Source organism: Oncorhynchus kisutch, linkage group LG8 (assembly GCF_002021735.2).
Source record: "Oncorhynchus kisutch isolate 150728-3 linkage group LG8, Okis_V2, whole genome shotgun sequence".
Lineage (NCBI taxonomy): Eukaryota > Metazoa > Chordata > Actinopteri > Salmoniformes > Salmonidae > Oncorhynchus > Oncorhynchus kisutch.
In genome coordinates, this window is record NC_034181.2 from 38,513,428 (window position 1) to 38,535,455 (window position 22,028).

Consider the following 22,028-nt stretch of genomic DNA (forward strand, 5'->3'; position numbering starts at 1 on the left):
TGCTTCTGGACAAGCTAAACATGTTATTTTCCCACTTTGAGGAAAACACAGTGCCACCGACATGGCCAGCTACCAGTGGCCGACATGAGTTAAGATATTTCAACGTGTTAACCCTCACAAGGCTGCCGGCCAAGACGGCATCCCTAGTCGCGTCCTCAGAGCATGGGCAGACCAGCTGGCTGGTGTGTTTACGGACATATTCAATATCTCCCTATCTCAGTCTACTGTCCCCACATGTTCCAAGATGGCCACCATTGTTCCTGTACCCAAGAATACAAATGTAACTGAAATAAATGACTATCGCCCCATAGCACTCACTTCTGTCATCATGAAGAGCTTTGAGAGACTAGTCAAGGATCAAATCACCTCCACCATACCTGTCACCCTAGACCCACTTCAATTTGCTTACCGCCCCAATAGGTCCACAGACGATGCACACTGCCCTATCCCATCTGGACAAGATGATTACCAATGTAAGAATGCTGTTCATTGACTATAGCTCAGCATTCAACACCATAGTCCCCTAAAGCTCAATATTAAGCTTGAGGCCCTGGGTCTGAATCCTGCCCTGTACAATTGGGTCCTGGACTTCCTGTCGGGCCGCCCCCAGGTGGTGAAGGTAGGAAACAACACCTCTACTTCACTGATTCTCAACACTGGGGGCCCACATGGGTGCGTGCTCAGCACCATCCTGTAGTCCCTGTTCACCCCTGACTACGTGGCCGTGCACGCTTCCAACTCAATCATCAAGTTTGCAGATGACACAACAGTAGCAAGCTTGTTTGCCAACAACGATGAGACACCCTACAGGGAAGAGGTGAGCGTTCTAGGAGGGTGGTGTCAGGGAAAATAACCTCTTACTCAACATCAACAAAACAATGGAGAAGATCGTGGACTTCAAGAAACAGCAGAGGGAGCACCCCCCTATCCACATCGACGGGACAGCAGTGGAAAAGGTGGAAAGTTTTAAATTCCTCATGTGCGTATGTGACTCACCACCTGGATGCGGTTTTATGTAGCAACATTTGAACTTCTGTTTTTTACATTGGATAAAAAGAAGAGACCCAGAGCTACAAAATGGTATATCATAAAGTGCATTTGAGGAAACAATGGCAAAGTAATTCTGCATTGAAATTTGATCAACTTGTAAACTCACTTTTGAGGAAATCGTCTTTCAATATTTTGGTGTTACTATTGGAGAGCCCTTCTTTGTCTACACCCATTCAGCATTGTTCACACCCTCTTAAGCCTTAGCCCCATCCATCTCTTTAAGGGTTGATCCGTGCATTGTGTACTAACTTGCAAGCTACTTCCAGACATCTAATAGAGAGACAACAGCTCACTGAACATTACTTGCCCAATAGCTGTGGTTTTGTGTTCAGAGAGCACACTGGATGCTCTGACCAGTAAGTAATGTTGTTCCATAAGCTCTGACCTTAAAACTACAGTCAAGCACCCAAGCTAACTGGCAAATATTGGACAGCTACTTCCAGACACATAATGAGAGAACATCCCACTCTAACCATTTTACTTGCCCTAGCAGAGCTGGTTAAGCTTATTTCACGTTATCCAGAGCGTTGGTGACTGTACCTGTGCTACTGGCAACAAATTAATTACGCTTTGTTGCCAAAGTTTACTGACAACGGACATATTCAACGGGTATTGAGGGTTCAAAAATGCATCAGTTATTCTGCGCTCTGGCTCACTAAGACGAGAGTCTTTTGTTAAGAAATGTAGCTAGATAGCTAACTAGGTAAACAATGAATCCCAACGCATGACGTAACGTTAGTTTAGCGATCCAGCCAGCTAACGTTAGCTAGCTAGCTAACATTACACTTTAACTTTAAATGAAAATACTTTGTCAAAATTAGAGTGGAGTCTTTTGTTAAGACATGTAGCTAGCTAGATAGCTAGTTAAACAATGGACCATCATCACAACTCATGATGTTACTTAACCTGCATGAATCTGCAGGTAGCTAACCACCAGGTTATATGGCTAGTCAAGAAAATGTGTCTGAGATACGAAGAATACGATCATACACATAACGTTAGCTAGTGACACAGTCAGCTAACGTTAGCTAGCTAACCGTACACTTGAAATTAAACCACTTTCTGTCCAAATTAGAAATGTGTAATATCTGAAAATCTTACCAGTATACATCATGGTTGGACACGTCTCCTGTCTGATGCCATACATGGTTGCCTTAGTCTGACAATGTTTTCCAGACTGGTGTTTTCTACATCTCCTTAGCTATCATACTCCTTAGCTATCATACTGAATTCCACTGATTTCAAAACTCGGTCCTTCAGAAAGTGAAGAGCATACACATAACATTAGCTAGCTAGCGAGCCAGCCAGCCAGCTAATGTTAGCTACCTAACAGTACACTTTAACTTGACATTAGGTTTATGCAATTTTACTACGCACTACATTTAAAGAAAAAAGCCGCGTTCGACACGATTACCTAAACATACTGACCAGCTCCAATAGACAGACGCGTGCTATATGGTAGAAAAGTATAGCGCGCGTCAGCCCACTCATTATCTCAGCCATTTTGATTTTTAAAAAATAAATAGAATTATGTTCAAACAGCTCACCTGTGAAGTCGTGACTTGCGACATACTCCTAGATTCCTAAAACGGTTCACATATCACTGACAAACTGAAATGGTCCACCCACACAGACAGTGTGGTGAAGAAGGCGCTAAAGAGACACTTCAAACTCAGGATGGTGAAGAAATTTGACTTGTTACCTAAAACCCTCACAAACCTTTACAGATGCACAATTGAGAGCATCCTATCGGGCTGCATCACCGCCTGGTACGGCAACTGCACTGCCCACAACCGCAGGACTCTCCAGAGGGTGGTGCAGTCTGCACAACGCATCACCGGGGCAAACTATCTGCCCTCCAGGACACCTACAGCACCCAACATCACAGGAAGGCCAAAAAGATCATAAAGGACAACCACCCGAGCCACTGCCTGTTCACCCCGTTATCATCCAGAAGGCGTGGTCAGGACAGTTGCATTAAAGCTGGGAATAAGAGACTGAAAAACAGCTTCTCTCTCAAGGCCATCAGACTGTTAAATAGCCATCATTAGCACAGAGAGGCTGCTGCCAACATACACATACTTGAAATCATTGGCCACTTGAATAAATGGAACACTAGTCACTTTTTATAATGTCACTTCAATAATGTTTATACATCTTGCATTACTCATCTCATATGTATATACTGTATTCTATACTACCTGCTGTATCTTAATCTATGCCACTGACATTGCTCATCCATATATTTATATATTCCTAATTCCATTCCTTTACTTAGAATTTTGTGTATTAGGTATTTGTAGTGAACTTGTTAGATATTACTTGTTATATATTGCTGTACTGTCAGAACTAGAAGTACAAGCATTTCACTACACCCGCCATAACATTTGCTAAACACGTGTATGTGCAGAATAAAATTTGATTTGATGAGAAGATTTTTAAAGTATTTCTAGCATTAGCATATGTACTAACCTGCATCTATCGGTACAGTGCAGCCATATTTGAATGCAGCAACAATTTATTCTCAAAACAATTAAAAACGAATGTAATGAGTCTAAATAAAAAATCTGGAGTGAATCTGGGGGAAATGATAGCAGGTGATTTTGACATATGTAATACCAAATTGTGTGTAGCGATGGCAAGTTTCAAATTGATAAACCACTTTGGAGTGGATTTACAGTGGATTAAATGGACATGTAAAATCTGATTGACCGATCACTTTGGACCAAACTATGTAATGACGTGTACCATGGGCCTACGTTACACATTTGGTGTCATTTGTTCTTATGGTTCATGAGAAGAAGATTTTTTTAAGGATTTTGAACTAATTTCACAATTTAAGCATAAGTGCTAACATTCTAATATGGCCATTTTTGAATGCATCAACATTCTTTTCTCACTCTTTAGGGTCCAAAGACCAAATTTGGAGTGAACCTGACTAAAGATTTTTTATGATTATTTTAAGCCTTACGTAGACATATATTATATCAATAACAAACTTAACATGATTTATCATGGTAATTTCATTGATGACCCTAAAAGTTGATAGGCCATAGTGATTAATAACTTATCCATCTCTTAACCAATCCCTTTGCTTTTCTCAAACTAAGTTTAGAGATGTTGTAACGGCGTTCTTCGTTCGTTGAAAGAGAGTCGGACCGAAATGCAGCGTGGTGTTTACTCATGTTATTAATGAAAAAAGTGACGGTACATGAAATAACGAATAAATACAAAAACAACAAACGGAACGTGAAACTTATTACAGCCTATCTGGTGAACACTACACAGAGACAGGAACAATCACCCACGAAAGACAAAGCGAAACTCAGGCTACCTAAATACGGTTCCCAATCAGAGGCAATGAGAAGCACCTGACCCTGATCGAGAACCGCCTCAGGCAGCCAAGCCTACACTCGACACACCCCTAATCAACCACAATCCCAATGCCTACAAAACCCAATACGAATACAACACGTAAACCCCTGTCACACCCTGGCCTGACCAAATATATAACGAAAACATAAAACACTAAGACCAAGGCGTGACAGATGTACCATGTGCCTACAGACCATAAAACTTGATGCTATTTGGACTTGTGGTTCATGAGAATATGTTTTTCCAAAATGTCCAAGAGGAAAACCTTCAATGAGTGAAATTTGTTCAGCGTGGAGAAACACATACAATACGAGTCAAAAGTTTGGACACACCTACTCATTCAATGGTTTTTCTATATTTTTACTATTTTCGAAATTGTAGAATAATAGTGAGGACATAAAAATATGAAATAACACATATGGAATCATGTAGTAACCAGAAAAGTGTTAAGCAAATCAAAATATATTTTATATTTGAGATTCTTCAAAGTAACCACCCTTTGCCTTGATGACAGCTTTGCACACTCTTGGCATTCTCTAAACCAGCTTCATAAGGAAGTCACCTGGAATGCATTTCAATTTACAGGTGTGCCTTGTTAAAAGTTCATTTGTGGAATTTATTTCCTTACTGCGTTTGAGACAGAATATAGCCCTATTTGAAAAAAAAAACAAGGCCATATTATGGCAAGAACAGCTCAAATAAGCAAAGAGAAACAACAGGCCAACAATACTTTAAGAGATGAAGGTCAGTCAATACAGAACATTTCAAGAACTTTGAACGTTTCTTCAAGTGCAGTCGCAAAAACCTTCAAGAGCTATGATGAAACTTGCTCTCATGATGACCGCCACAGGAAAGGAACACCCAGAGATACCTCTGCTGCAGAGGATAAGTTAATTAGAGTTACCAGCCTCAGAAATTGCAGCACAAATATATGCTTCATAGAGTTCAAGTAACAGCCACATCTCAACATCAACTGTTCAGAGGAGACTGAGTGAATTAGGCCTTCATGGTCGAATTGCTGCAAAGAAACAAATACTAAAGGACACCAATAAGAAGAAGAGACTTGCTTGGGCCAAGAAATATGAGCAATGGACATTAGACTGGTGGAAATCTGTCCTTTTGTCTGATGAGTCTAAATTTGAGATTTCTGTTTCCAACTGCTGTGTCTTTGTGAGATGCAGAGTAGGTGAACGGATGGTCTCTGCATGTGTGGTTCCCACCATGAAGCATGGAGGAGGAGATGTGATGGTTTGGGAGTGCTTTGTTGGTGACACTGTCAGTGATTTATTTAGAATTCAAGGCAGACTTAACCAGCATGGCTACCACAGCATTCTGCAGTGATACGCCATCCCATCTGGTTTGCGCTTAGTGGGACTATCATTTGTTTTCAACAGGACAATGACTCAACACACCTCCAGGCATTGTAAGAGCTATTTGACCAAGAAGGAGAGTGATGGAGTGCTGCATCAGATGACCTGGCCTCCACAATCACCCGACCTCAACCCAATTGAGATGGTTTGGGATGAGTTGGACCACGGAGTGAAGGAAAAGCAGCCAACAAGTGCTCAGCATATGTGGAAACTCCATCAAGACTGTTTTGAAAAGCATTCCAGGTGAAGCTGGTTGAGAGAATGCCAAGAGTGTGCAAAGCTGTCATCAAGGCAAAGGGTGGCTACTTTGAAGAATCTAAAATCAAAAATATATTTTCATTTGTTTATCATTTTTTTGATTACTACATGATTCCATGTCTTCACTATTATTCTACATTGTAGAAAATAGTAAAAATAAAGAAAAGCCCTTGAATTAGTAGGTGTGTCCAAACTTTTGACTGGTACTGTACATTTAACGTTTCAAGTCTCTAGGTCAAACGGGGTAGTGGATATGAGAGTTTAAGTGAGACTGCTTATAACAGAGCCACCGATAGGCCAAGCGGTTTCAATCTTTTTGAGCAAGTTACTCATATGCTTTAGTTTCTTTGTGCCAAATTAGAAAGAAAAAAAAGTTTGCAATCTATTTTTGAGTTATTTGACCATGTCAAGATATTTATAGGCTTCACCGTGAACCCCTAAATATTAGGAAGCACTGTGTTTACAGATGAGATATCATGTGGATCCCTAGCAGTCAGCACTATAGTGGAAGCCTCCCACTGGTGACAGAGACTGTGTAATAAAGCCACAACAGCTGTTAGAGACCAAGATCCCATCACCAAACCCAATAAAAAGAGTAGAATTTCATTACAGATGTTCAGCTTTGGAAATGATGGCTCAATCAATAATCATCCCACATGTGAAAGACGGAGAGTGGGGATGACGCAGTCAAACTCACATTGGCATAGCAGAAACTATGTGATTGTTTTAGAGGTTCTCCTCTTTCCAATAGAAATGTCCAGACTTTCTTCAACGGAGCAGGGAATTACATCTCGAGTGGCGTGGTTCAATAGCTCTGTCCACGCCCTTGACAACACAGTTGCTTGCTTAAGAAAAGGCTCAGAGGGTTTTTGGATTTTCTATTACCTTTTTTTCTTACCCAACCATGCTCATTTTACATCCAACCCTTTGAGAAAAAAAAGCCAGACAGTTCTTGACTTATGAGGCAGGCAGTTAAAAATGAAATTAAAGAAAGATCAAGGGGAAAATTATGAAAATGAAATGAAAACTTTTAATGAATGTGCATGCAGCCGAGGATCTCAATGTGTGCAATATACAGTACAGTGTCAACAGTGCCTTTGGGAAAACGTACTTCATTTCCTCCTTTCCAATAACTTGCCTTGCATTTCCACTACAGCTAGGCTCTCCTATTCTTGCAAGGAGACTGTGGACTCCTCATATGTATCCAAATTGTGAGCGCAGCAATCGAATGTGCCTATTATAAAAGCTGTTATTCTACACTGTAGCACAGACTGAGATTCCAGCTCGTGAACAAATGTGTAAACATAAACGCTCCAGTTACTCTAGCTTATCAAGTGTATCATGAACTGAAAACCCCTGCTCTATGCTAGGCTACACTTTAATTTGCTAACTGAACCCTGAAGTATGATGTTCAGTGTTTCACAAAATGACCCCCTCATGGTGTATAACATATTACACCAACCAAGCCAAAGAGAAAAGAGCCACACAGGCAGATGTGACTGAAAAAGTGGAATGATGGGAAGGAAGTGGGCGCTGTCTCTGATTGGAGGATCCCAGTCTTGTAAACCTTAGCCCTCTCTCCAACATGTGCAGAGCGTTGATAAGAAACATCATCCCACTGGCTCATTAATCAAGCGAGAGCACAGTAACCCGACGCTTTCATATTACGGTGCCCCTAGACCCCACCACAAAACTAACCCCCACCTCCAATTTTTATATGGAAAGGAAACAAACTGGACTCCAGCAGCATCTTTAAAACTGCACCTCCAGAACACAGGCACACAAACACATGTGTACACACACACACACACACACACACACACACACACACACACACACACACACACACACACACACACACTTCTCACTTTTTCAATCACTTATACACTTATGACATCCAATCTTTGAGTACTCTCTGCCCATCACCTTCTATAAGCTGCGAAATGTCATTTATTTATTGTCAGGATTTATTTGTGTGCAATCTTTGTTTTCAGTGCTGTCTTGACTTCCATTGAGTCATGTTTGCAGTAATATTTTTCAAAATGGCTCACTTTTGTATGAAACAATCAACATGAATGAACTTAACTGTGTAAGAAATGCTGAAACCCCATTTTCCTCATATACCAGGACCCAATCTTTGTGAGGGGGAATATTTATCAGTTTATTTATTTACATTACTACATGTCAAAACTTAATTTACCTCATGCATTTGATTGGCTTATAGGAGGCCAGAGCCAGTATTGTAATCATTCATCGGCAGTACGTCATGATGTCATCTGCAAGACTCAGCTACAACCTGACCAATCAAAAATAATATTAATCGGGGGGGGGGGGGGGGAACTCAACACAACAGAATGTGCAGCAGCTATAAACTGTGAGTATTTCTTTGCTCTAGACACCTCTGTTGGAACAGTCCAATGGAAACAGAAGGGTTAAATCCCAGGCATTTATGTAGTCAAATGTTGATCTGATGGCTTGTGGTGTTTTGACATGAACCCATGTGAATGATTCATTTTGTAAAGCGTTACTACGAGTTGCGATGTCCCATGAGCAGGATAATGTGGTACGAGCAATAGGTAAGGCCACGTGTATTTGCACTGTACAAAGAACGACTATAATACACACAGGTAATTACTTTCCAAGCAAATGTAGCTAATTCAATTTCATCCCTATATACATTCTTATTTAACTTTTTCGTCATAGACATTGCCAACTTTGCCTTCTAAATTTGTTCTTCACACTTAACAATACAGTGCCATCAGATCACCTTGACCATTTAAGGTAGGTTATATTGGTAAATTGAAAGAAAACAGTTGGTTTATATTGGCTCATTGAAAGAAAACAGTTTGTTATATACACTGACAAAGTATGCACATGTGTGGGTGGATATTTATTCTCACCCACTATCAATGACAACAACATCTCAAATGAGAACCAGTTAACATTATATTTGAGTATTTTTTTTTGTCTGCTGAAAAAATATAGCACTGAAATAAAAGAGCTGTACTGAACATACTGTTCACTGTTACTATACCAACACGGATACACTGAGTTAAGATTTACACTTTTGAGAAGACACAAAAGTGATAAGTCTTCTGTCTGCAAGTAATGGAAACACAAAGCTTGAGGTCTGTCCAGAAAATCAAGTCGAGCACTGTTTCTAGACGAAAACGTGTGACGTTCAGCAGTTCTCTCTCCTCTCTCTTTCTCCATCACACACGTTCTCTCTCTCTCTCTCTCTCTCTCTCTCTCTCTCTCTCTCTCTCTCTCTCTCTCTCTCTCTCTCTCTCTATCTTTCTCTTCTCTTTGTCATGGCAGGAGGGCAGAAGTCTTTGACATGATACTTTGGGTTCTTTGTCAGTGTTATTGATGGAAAGACTGTCACAGCCAATGGCCACTGAGGCTTCACCACATGAGGGGTCCATGTAAAGCCATTTTCTTGATCATAGTGGTCCTCAAAAGCCAAAATGTTACATCAAAGAAATAATATTTAGATTATGTCCGATTGTGTGCTCTCCGCCTCTCCTTTTTGAAATTGCATGATGCCTGGGCTTGAAAAATAAAACATCCTCAAACAAGCCCCTTGACAACAACTCTGCGTTTGGGATCAGCTTGATGGTCGGCGACAGCCCACAGGGAGTTTTATAGGGCATGGTTGGCCATGGCGGAGGTCAGGCTGAGCAGCAGAACCCAGACACTGGCACAGACACAGGGTGCCCCATCACCAGGAGGGCTCTTGGGTCTAGTCAGGCCATCGTAACCACTGCTGGGCTCCAGTATAGGCTGAGAGGAGGACAACAATGGAAAAGGTTAGGAATGACTCAGTGAGTCTGAGTGTTGCGTTTTAGAGAGAAATGGTTAAACACGGATCCACAGCCACTCCACTGGAATAAAAACATGAATACATTTGAGGCACATATGAAGTATGTTGAAAGCGACTGCTAGTGCAGTCTTTTGGGTGTACTCTCTGCTTTGAAATGTTTTGGCACAGTGCAGAGCTAGCTGAGACATTTCTCCCAATACCCTTTCGGTAGTGTCCTCTTAAACATGTTAAGCATTACTTCCAAGGAAAGCACAAATTATAGAACATGCAGAGCACATATGATAACCCTATAAGTTTTACAGCACTAATCGGCTTCCTAGACATTTGGATACATTTTATTTCTGTACAATATCAGTCAAAACATTGTACTTGTACACATGTAGATATAGAACATATAGAACATTTTACCATAGACAAAAGCAGTCAATTTGAAAGGCAACTATGTCGTACAGTACATTAGGAGAAAGAGTAGAAGGGACATACAGATGAAGGATCCCACAGCAGGAAAATAATCTTGCATCAACAGGAAATGGGAATTAGTGTGTGGATTATATAAAACATTTGTAGCTTTTGAAACATGGAAATGATGAACTTTAGAAGCCTTTTTACACATATAATATAATATAATACAAATGTACATTTCCTGCTACAACATGGTGATCAAATTCAGACACTGTATCTACATCTCTATTGTTCTAGATATGGTACATCCCAGAGTTGCTCTGTTATGCCCACTCTAGTATGGCCTTATTATGTGCTTTTCCATAACATTGTAAGCATTTTGAACATTTTCAATTTGCTCTGATTCCTGTAACACCTAGCAAACAATTTGCCTCCAAGTAACTGCAGCTTTCTCAATTTGTGGAGGCATCATTTCCCCCGCAAAGCAATACAGCATATCAACAGAAACATGAAGCATTCCCTCCTCCACTCCTTTTGAGAGATTGCACTTTGGTCCATTTCCCTGTACAGAGAGAAAACATAGAGTCAGATATGATCTTCTAATAGCAGTGTCTCCAGCACAACATATGGCCAATTTTTTTGTTGTAGAAAAATACACATTGAAAAAAATAGTAAATGGTAGTTATATAAGCAATGGGATATGTTTTTGTTTGGGTTTTAGGTGAAAGGAAAGTCTGCATTGATTATGGAAGAGCTTGGTTTCCAATGTGTGATTGTACAGAGAAATGGTTAAATGACAGTTGCCAAAAAAAGCAATCGGTTGCTTGACAATGCAGCAAACACATCCGCAACTAAAAGCCAATTAATTAGCAGGTGCAGTGATGTGTGACAGCAGCCTGTTGACATTGGTCCAGATCTCTGTCTGCAGCCAATATGTATACCGGTACACACACACGCACACACACACACATATGAACAGGTAGCCTAGTGGTTAAGAGTGTTGGGCCAATAACCGAAAGGTGACAAATCTGTCGATGTGCCCTTGAGCACGGCACTTAACCCTAATTGCTCATGTAAGTCGCTTTGGATAAGAGCGTCTGCTAAATGACAACAACAAAGAAACACACAGAGAGACATGCACACACACTTTCAGAAACACGCCCACACACAAAATATTGTTTGGGATTACAGGATATCATTAGTTTAGTTTTGTGAAGGTAGCTTATCATGTAGATAGATGGTGAGTACTTTTTAGAAGTGATCAGAGCTTCGTTGAACAGTAATGTTCAGATGCTTTTCCCAGGGCTGGTTATTGAGTAACCCAGGGTTGGTCCACAATCAATTACATTTAATTGAGCTGAGAATCAACACAGTGTACTACAGTACACTGTAAAGTCAGGGGCCCTCAAGCAAACATTGACTTCTGAAGAGGTGGGATAGGGCGATGTGTTATGTGCGATGCCTCTCTCTTATACAATGGTGCCATTAAATAATGCATGACTCTCCAAAAAGACTATGAAATGAAGGAATTATTTCCCTGATTAAAAGCTTGTTAAGATGGGCCATTTCGGGATTTTGGCAATGAGGCCCTTTATCTACTTACCCAGAGTCAGATGAACTTGTGGATTTTTATGTCTGTGTCCAGTACGAAGGAATTTACAGCTAGTTCAGCTAGCCAATGCTAACTAGCGTTAGTTAGCAACTTCCTTCAAACTGCACGCAGAGACATACATGTGGTAAGCAGCTGAACTTTACTGTTTGACGAAGCTCTGATCAATACTGAAAAGTACTCACCATCCATCTAATGTACTTGTCAAGCTACCTTCAAAAAACACAATGAAGAATATTGTCTTATCCCAAACAATATCCAGGAACATAAATACTGAAAACAATATGTTGAACTTCCATACTGTGACTGCTATAAAGACATCATAGTGAGTTTGTAATTTTCTTAGTCACTTGTAGATACCGGTAGGCACTTATCTTTTCAATGTACAGTGAGGGAAAAAAGTATTTGATCCACTGCTGATTTTGTACGTTTGCCCACTGACAAAGAAATTATCAGTCTATAATTTTAATGGTAGGGTTATTTGAACAGTGAGAGACAGAATAACAAACAAATTGATTTGCAGAAATAAGTATTTGACCCCCTCTCAATCAGAAAGATTTCTGGCTCCCAGGTGTCTTTTATACAGGAAACGAGCTGAGATTAGGAGCACACTCTTACAGGGAGTGCGCCTAATCTCAGTTTGTTACATGTATAAAAGACACCTGTCCACAGAAGCAATCAATCAATCAGATTCCAAACTCTCCACCATAGCCAAGACCAAAGAGCTCTCCAAGGATGTCAGGGACAAGATTGTAGACCTACACAAGGCTGGAATGGGCTACAAGACCATCGCCAAGCAGCTTGGTGAGAAGGTGACAACAGGTGACAACAAAACTATTATTTTTTGTTGTATTATGTATTATGATTTTACATAAAACAATCTGATATTGACAAGATCAGAGATGTACTGTCTGTAAAACATCACACTGCTTTACTAAAACTGCACTGGCCAGTACAGTACTGTAATACCGTAATATATGCCATTTACGTAACAGACACTTTTATCCAAAGTGACAACAGTCCACACATTTTGGTACGTGACCCCAGTGGGAATTAAGTTAAGATGGCACCGACAGACATGGCAGCTCTACTTCTAGCTCCTAAGCAACTTTGCAGTATTTTTGTGTGTTATTTCTTACATTATTAGCCTAGAACATTTTTGTGTTATTACATACAGCCGGAAATAACTTTTGGATACCAGAGCGGCTGTAACTCACCAGTATTACGACCAGGAATAAGACATTCCCGAATTGGATCCTTTGTTCGTACCCCCAGGGCAATTGAACTTATCTCAGAGGCTGCTCCAAGACGCCGCCGGCAGAGAAGAGGGATTCGGAGTGGACATCTAGTCCGACTCAGGAGGCGTGCACACCATCCACCGCTTCCGAGTATATTACTCGCAGTCTCTGGACAATAAAGTAGACGAGCTCAGAGCGAGGATCTCCTTCCAGAGAGACATCAGGGACTGTAACATACTCTGTTTCATGGAATCATGGCTCTCTCGGGATATACTGTCCCCGTACATACAGCCAGCCGGGTTCTCAGTTCATCGCGCAGACAGGAATAAAAAAGTCTCGGGAAGAAGAAAGGCGGTGGTGTATGTTTCATGATTAAACACTCATGGTGTGATTATGATAACATACAGAAACTCAAGTCCTTTAGTTCACCCGACCTAGAATACCTCACAATTAAATGCCAACCATATTACCTCCCAAGAGAATTATCTTCGGTTGTAGTCAAAGCCGTGTATATTCCCCTAAAGCCCATACCACGACGGCCCTCAAGGAACTACACTGGACTACTCACCTTTTTGAGATGCCTACAAGGCCCTCCCCCGCCCTCCCTTCAGAAAATCAGATCACGACTCCATTGTTTTCCTCCCTTCCTATAGGCAGAAACTCAAAGAGGAAGTACCCTTGCTAAGGTCTATTCAATGCTGGTCTGACCATTCAGAATAAATGCTTCAAGATTGTTTTGATCACACTGACTGGGATATGTTCCGGGTAGCCTCTGAGAATAACATTTAAGTATACACGGATGCAGTCACTGAGTTCATCAGGAAGTGTATACGGGATGCTGTTATCACGGTGACTAGATGGCAGCATTTGAGCAAAACTGAAAGCACAAATCACCCCATTTAACCATGGCAAGGTGACTGGGAATATTGTTAAATACAAACAGTGTAGTTATTCCCTCTGTAAGGCAATCAAACAGAGACAAAGTGAAGTTGCAATTCAATGGCTCAGATATGAGACCTATGTGGCAGAGTCTACAGACAATCACGGATTACAAAGGGAATACCGGCCAAGTCGTGGACTCTGACGTATTGCTACCAGACAAGCTAAACAGCTTCTTTGCCCGCTTTGAGGATAACACAGTGCCACCGACGCAGCCCGCTCCCAAGGACTGTGGGCTCTCTTTCTCCGTGGCCGACGTGACTTAGACATTTAAGCGTGTTAACCCTCGCAAGGCTGCCGGCCCAGACAGCATCCCTAGCCGCGTCCTCAGAGCATGCACAGACCAGCTGGCTGGAGATTCCGGACACATTCAATCTCTCCCTATCCTAGCCTGCTGTCCCCACTTGCTTCAAGATGTCCACCATTGTTCCTGTATCCAAGAAAGCAAAGGTAACTGAACTAAATTACTATCACCCTGTAGCACTCACTTCTGTCATCATGAAGTGGTTTGAGCGGTTAATTAAGGATCATATAACCTCTACCTTACCCACCTCAATTTGCTTACCGCCCCAATAAGTCCACAGACGATACAATCGTCATCACACAGCACACTGCCCTATCCCATCTGGACAAGAGGAATAGCTACATCATAACATCATAGCTATTCATTGATTATAGCTCAGCCTTCAACACCATAGTACCCTCCAAGCTCATCATTAAGCTCGGGGCCCTGGATCTGAACCCCACCCTGTGCAATTGGGTCCTGGACTTCCTGTCGGGCCGCCCCCAGGTGGTGAAGGTAGTAAACAACACCTCCACTTCGCTGATCCTCAACACTGGGGCCCCACAAGGGTGCGTGCTCAGCCCCCTCCTGTACTCCCTGTTCACCCATGACTGCATGGCCATGCATGCCTCCAACTCAATCATCAAGAGTAGTAGGCCTGATTATCAAAAATGACGGAGGAGGTGAGGGCCATGGGGGAGTGGTGATGGGAAAAAAACGAAGGAGCTGATCGAGGATTCAGGAAACAGCAGAGGTAGCACGCCCCTATCCACATCGACGGGACCGCAGTGGAGAAGGTGGAAAGCTTCAAGTTCCTCGGCGTACACATCACTGACAATCTGGAATGGCCCATCCACACAGACAGTGTGGTGAAGAAGGCGTAACACCTCAAGAAAAGTGTCTTGGCCCCTGTAAACTTTTACAGATGCACAAATGAGAGCATTCTGTCGGACTGTATCACCGCCTGGTTTTGCAACTGCACTGCCCGCAACCACAGGGCTCTCCAGTGGGTAGTGCGGTACAAGTCTCTGCTAGGTAAAGCCCCGCCCTATCTCAGCTCGCTGGTCACCATAGCAGCACCCACTCGTAGCACATGCTCCAGCAGATATATCTCACTGGTCACCCCCAAAGCCAATTCCTCCTTTTGTCGCCTTTCCTTCCAGTTCTCTGCTGCCACTGACTGGAATGAACTGCAAAAGTCACTGAAGCTGGAGATTCCCATCTCCCTCACTAGCTTTAATAACCAGCTGTCAGAGCAGCTCACAGATCACTGCACCTGTTCATAGCCCATCTGTATACAGCCCATCTATCTACCTCATTCCCATACTGTATTTACTGTATTTACTACTTGCACATCCATCTTTTGCACATCTACCATTCCAGTGTTTAATTGCCATATTGTAATTACTTCCTTACCTTACATATTGTAATTACTAGCTTGCCTGGTTAAATAATAAAAAAAATAGATAAAAATGCCCAACACATCACCAGGGTCACACTGCCTGCCCCACAGGACACCTACAGCACTAAATGTCACAGGAAGGCCAAAAAGATAATCAAGGACATCAACCACTCGAGCCACGGCCTGTTCACCCCGCTATCATCCAGAAGGCGAGGTCAATACAGGTGCATCAAAGCTGGGACAGAGAGACTGAAAAACAGCTTATATCTCAAGGCCATCAGGCTGTTAAATAGCCATCACTAGCCGGCTACCACCCGGTTACTCAACCCTGCACCTTAGAGGCTGCTGCCCTATATACATCATGGAATACATGGTATGTATTGTTGTTTTTATTTATTTTTTATTTCACCTTTATTTAACCAGGTAGGCTAAATAATTGCGACCTGGCCAAGAGAAAGCAAAGCAGTTCGACACATACAACAACACAGAGTTACACATGGAGTAAAACAAACATACAGTCAATAATACAGTAGAAAAATAAGTCTATATACGATGTGAGCAAATGAGTTGAGATAAGGGAGGTAAAAATATATATAGGACATCCGGGTTGGCAGAGTGTGCTAAAGCAGTGAATAAAACAAACTTAGGGAGGAGGCTTCTAATGTTAACATGCATGAAACCAAGGCTATTACGGTTACAGAAGTCATCAAAAGAGAGCGCCTGGGAAATAGGAGTGGAGCTAGGCACTGCAGGGCCTGGATTAACCTCTACATCACCAGAGGAACAGATGAGGAGTAGGATAAGGGTACGGCTAAAAGCTATCAGAATTGGTTGTCTAGGACGTCCGGAACAGAGAGTAAAAGGAGGTTTCTGGGGGCGATAAAATAGCTTCAAGGTATAATGTACAGACAACGGTATGGTAGGATGTGAATACAGTGGAGGTAAACCTAGGCATTGAGTGACGATGAACGAGATATTGTCTCTAGAAACATCATTGAAACCAGGTGATGTCATCGCATGTGTGGGTGGTGGAACTGAAGGGTTGGATAAGGTATAATGAGCATGGCTAGAGGCTCTACAGTGAAATAAGACAATGAACACTAACCAGAACAGCAGTGGACAAGACATATTGACATTAAGGAGAGGCATGCTTAGCCGAGTGATCATAAGGGTCCAGTGAGTAGTGAGGTTGGTTGGGGTCACGGCGATTCAGACCGCTAGCCGAGCCATGGGTAGCAAGCTAGCAGAAGATGGAGGTCTGTTTTTAGCCACCTTGTGCGTTTTCGTCGGTAGATTATTGGGGTCCAATCCAATTGGCAAAATAGATATAGTTATAGTGACCCAAGAGAATTGTCCGATAAACCTATTCAGCAGCCGATAAGACAGCTAACGATAAGTGGGCCACAGATGGGCGTTCAGGTAACGTCGCGACGGAAGGGCCAGTTGGATAATTCCCTCGGGCAAATAGTCCAGTGGTGAAGGCCCGGTGGGGCTCCGTGTCGGCAGTAAAACGGGTACGAATTGGTGATTGTAGCCCAGGAGTGGCTGATGGAACCCTTCAGCTGGCTAGCTCCGGAATAATTGATGTTTGCTTCGGGACCGACGTAAGCCAATAGTCACTCGGCTAGCAGCTAGCTAGCTGCAAGATCCATGTGTAAATGTCCAGAGCTTGCTGTATAAATCCATGGATATGGAGAGAAAATAGATCCGGTATGCTCTGATCTGAGAAGCGTTGTACAAAACTGCCGATAGCTTTTCGAGCTAAAGGATAGCTGATGACCACCAACCGTGGTTAGCTGCATACTAACGTTAGCCAGTAAACTGGCTAGCTTCTGGCTAGCTTCTATTGTGGATTTCAGATTTGAGGTGAATAATACTTGTTCTTTTAAATTGGTGAGTTGGGTTGCAGGAGAGTGTTTTGAAGTTGAGATTTTTAGAAAATATATATACATAAAAAGATATGTGAAGAAAAGATGACTGCTATGCCATCTTGGGGAAGAAAAAAAAAGAAAAAAATTGTGAATTGTTAGATACTACTGCACTGTTGGAACTAGGAACACAAGCATTTTGCTACACCCGCAATAACATCTGCTAAATATGTGTACATAACCAATACAATTTGACTTGATTTAATTCAAATTGAACCCACAACTCTGATGTTGCTCGTGCCATGCTCTTATGAACTGAGCCATGTACAGGATCACTACAGTACATAAGTACAATACAATACACAATTACAATACAGGTGGAAGATGTTTGATTGTCATTAACTTGAGCATACCTCCCTCCTTCAGGCCATGGATATTTTTTAAATACATTTTTTATTTAACCTTTATTTAACTAGGCAAGACAGTTAAGAACAAATTCTTATTTACAATGACAGCCTACCCGGATGAGGCATGCTATGAGGCATGCAATGATTTCAATACAGATTTCAATCAGGCTTGGATTCGCCATGCAAAAACGTTTTCACCCAGGTGCATGAACAATGGGGATATTTACTGCGATGCTGATAAGAACCTATGGCTAAATGCTCAAGACAGGCTTGATGCAAATTAGTGCCGGCTAAACATTGTTTCTTTCATTTCTTTTGATTACATTTTGAAAGATCTCTTCAATGATCACACCTTTGATCACACATGGGATAGAAATGATGGAAATGTGATGTTCAGTCAATTTTAATGAGCAGTGCATTGTGCTATGTGAAAACAGTGTAATGTACTGACATTTACAGTACTGTAGCATACTACATTCAAAGGGCACTTTTTTTTCGAGGAGCGAACGATACTGTTTCAGTTGACATGTCTCATAGAAAAGGTGATCTTGTAACTTGCTGCATGGGACAGAAATGGCATACAACACCGTGCTATGTTTTTACAGTAGCCAACTGCTTTGCAATAGCCCTATTTCTGATGATTTATCCAACATATGTACTGTATAAGGACAATGAAACTGTAAGACTGACATATTTCTCAGCATACTCACAACCTGCCATTGTGTACAACTTATTCAAAGATTTGTCAAATAGTGCATGGAAAATTATATTGACCAGGTACTATTCTTTCTAAACAGCACTTACATTTTTTGTTGTATTGGATTAAAAGTCAGTTAAAATGTTAATTAACATGACTAAATGGTGAGCCTATCATTACCTGATGTTTTGGTGACTAAACAAAATGTTCTCATGGTATTTCACAGAAAATGTCGATTTTGAATCACTCAGGCATAAAAGATGTGTGAAACCTCAAATGAATGCACAATCAAAGGTTCTGAACATAAGATAGGGGGCATTACAAGTTTTATCAGTTTAGAGTTTTGTACCTAGAGTTTTGAAAATATACCACATACATCTGAAAACTTTGCCGGAGTGATTGAAAAAAATTGTAAAACACTTTTTAATCTCTATTTCCAAACAGCAGAAATGGTTGTAAAATGAGGGTCTCTGTTCTACAGATGCAGCACAGAAAGGCATGAGCCATGACTTTGGCAATGACAGAGTTGGTCTTTTTGGGTCACATTAAATCTGTGGAGGCTGGTGGGAGGAGCTATAGGAGGATGGGCTCATTGTAATAGCTGGAATGGAATTCAAACATCAAACATATGGCTCTGTTCCATTAATTCCATTCCATTACAATGAGCCCATCTTCCTTTAGCTCTTCCCACCAGCCTCCACTAGTTAAAGTGTTTGCACATACTGTATCTATGCAAAGACTGCGCCAATGTAGCTTCTACAAGCATTGTCCCGCACATTTGACCCAATAGTTGTAGCACACTAACAAAACTGTTGTGGCAAAAATAGAGAAGTAGATAGGCCTAACGTTAGTAGAATCATTATAATAATATAACACTTTATATAATATAATAACATGTACAATTCAAAATACGAAAGCTCTCCATTATTAAATGTTGGCAGCATTCTGAAAGCCTTTCCACTAAATTAATTGAAATCCTGATTGGTAAGGAAAATTGCATTTTTCATATCTTTATCCATTCAACAGTCTTCCACAGTTTCACTTCCTGAAACTTTCGATAGGGTTGCAAATACAGAAGTTGCAAACAGCAATGAGACAAAATAAAATGTCACCTAGATATCTCTTCTCTTTCAGTCTCTTCAGAACACAACTTGAGCACAGTTACTGACTGAATAAGGCATAATACCCTGGACATGAGGACATAGCTGACATATATTAAAGCTGCAACATGTAACGTTTTGGGTGACCTGACCAAATTCACATAGAAATGTTAGTTATAGAGCTGTCATTCTCATTGAAAGCAAGTCTAATAAGCGATATATCTGTTCTATGTTCTTAAGTTTAGTTTTTTTTACCAGCTTCAAACAGCTGAAAATACAATAATGTTTGCTTATGGAAAATATATTTCACAGGGGTTTAGATGGTGCAATGATTCTCTACACTCACCTCGCTTGTTTTTTCACATAAACTGAAATTAGGGGAACTATTAGAATTTTAGCAACCAGGAAATGGTGGAGGGATTTCTGCATAATATATATTTACATGTAAACTAAATCACATAGCTCAATTGTCCTGTTAATGGTGATACTGAATACAGGGAAATTGACTTGAGAGGGAATTAAGTTTGAGCAGCACAGCCAATCCTGGCCTAATGCTCCACAGGGCTCATTTATCAAACAACACTTCAGATTACTTATCGAGTGTCAGGGGGAGCCTGTCCAGCCATCAAACACACAGCGGACTATGCCACTTCATTTAGCATAACATTTCCACTAACTGGACAACAGCATGCATGTGGTCCTGAGCAGTCATGAGATTTACGAGGCTTGAAAGCTTGTCTTTTGCCAAGAGGAGTCATATAAGCATTCTACCAATTAATCTACGATGGAAGTTTGACACATTTTAATTGCCAAGCATATATGCTGTAGAATGAGGGGCCGCCCAAAAAGTCCCCACCGGCTCCCTCTCTAATTATAAACTTCCTGCTTGAGTAATCACATGTCTTATTGTTTCCTAATTACCATTTTTACTATAAATTAAGGATTGCACTGCAGCGAGAGTGGCACAGAGCGGTGCATCAATACTGACATACACACAGAACCTTTCGAGAAAGCAATTCAACAGCTCCCCTCCTCTACCTCCCACTGTTATTGTTATCAGTGTGGCTTATTCATTCATTCTCACCCTCACACAATTTTTAAGGTATTAATTTGCTGTCTTCATCACAATGAGGGTCGTGTAAAGCACACTATTGGAGCAGTGTGAGAGATTACTATTTAATGGATGTGAAAGCCTGAAATTGCTCAGCATTCAACATCATTATAGGAGTCTTTTCACACATAATAATGATGCCAGAACAGTATTGTTTTCAGCCATGCATGAAACATGGAATTATAAATATCCCTATAATAGTCATGAAATGAAAACAATGACTTCTCTTGTTTAAAGCTGCAATCCTTAATTGAAACAACAACAAAGTGTTCGCACAGACCTCTGTTTTAGTAAAAAGCTGAAGGATGGGCCAAGAGAAATGTGACCACTCTCAAATTCTTAAACAGAACTACTGATTCAAGGACTGACCATCCATGATACTGAAAATGCAGTTTTAACCATGTTTTGAGGCAAAACAATGTTTGCTTACATTTACTTTGTTTACAAACATTTGAGTATTACAAGACAGTTGAACTAAGGCATTGAGAAGTTAACTTCTTTAAGAATCGATGGGTACAGTGCTTTCGGAAAGTATTCAGACCCCTTACCTTTTTCCAAATGTTGTTACATTACAGCCTTATTCTAAAATTGATTAAATAAAAATATGTTCCTCATCAATCTACACGCAATAACACATAACCCAAGTTTTTCTTTTGAATTTTTAGCAAATGTATTAAAAATAAAAACAATCAATACTTTATTTACATATGTCACACCCTGATCTGTTTCACCTGTCTTGTGTCACACCCTTCCTTGACCTGTCATTTGCCTGCCCCCTGTTTTGTAAATAAACTTCTGTGATTCGAACTGTCTGCATCTTGAGTTCTGATAATAACAGAATTGTTCAGACCCTTTGTTATGAGACTCTAAATTGAGCTCAGATGCATCCTGTTTCCATTGATCATCCTTGATATTTTTCTTCAACTTGATTTGAGTCCACCTGTGGTAAATTCAATTGATGGGACATGATTTGGAAAGGCACACACCTGTCTATATAAGGTCCCACAGTTGACAGTGCATGTCAGAGCAAAAACCAAGCCATGAGGTTGAAGAAATTGTCCGTAGAGCTCAGAGACATGATTGTGTCAAGGCACAG

General features: G+C 41.1%; 1 protein-coding gene across 1 annotated transcript in view; it reads right to left on the minus strand.

Annotated features, from left to right (window-relative positions):
• Positions 1-8,189: 8,189 nt before the first annotated feature.
• LOC109895710 (GDNF family receptor alpha-2) overlaps positions 8,190-22,028 on the minus strand; it is a 69,848-nt gene continuing 56,009 nt past the window's right edge. The window contains exon 8 of the mRNA XM_020489633.2: positions 8,190-9,836. Coding sequence (XP_020345222.1) covers positions 9,696-9,836 — 141 coding nt within the window. The 3' untranslated portion in view covers positions 8,190-9,695. The remainder of the gene's footprint in view (positions 9,837-22,028) is intronic.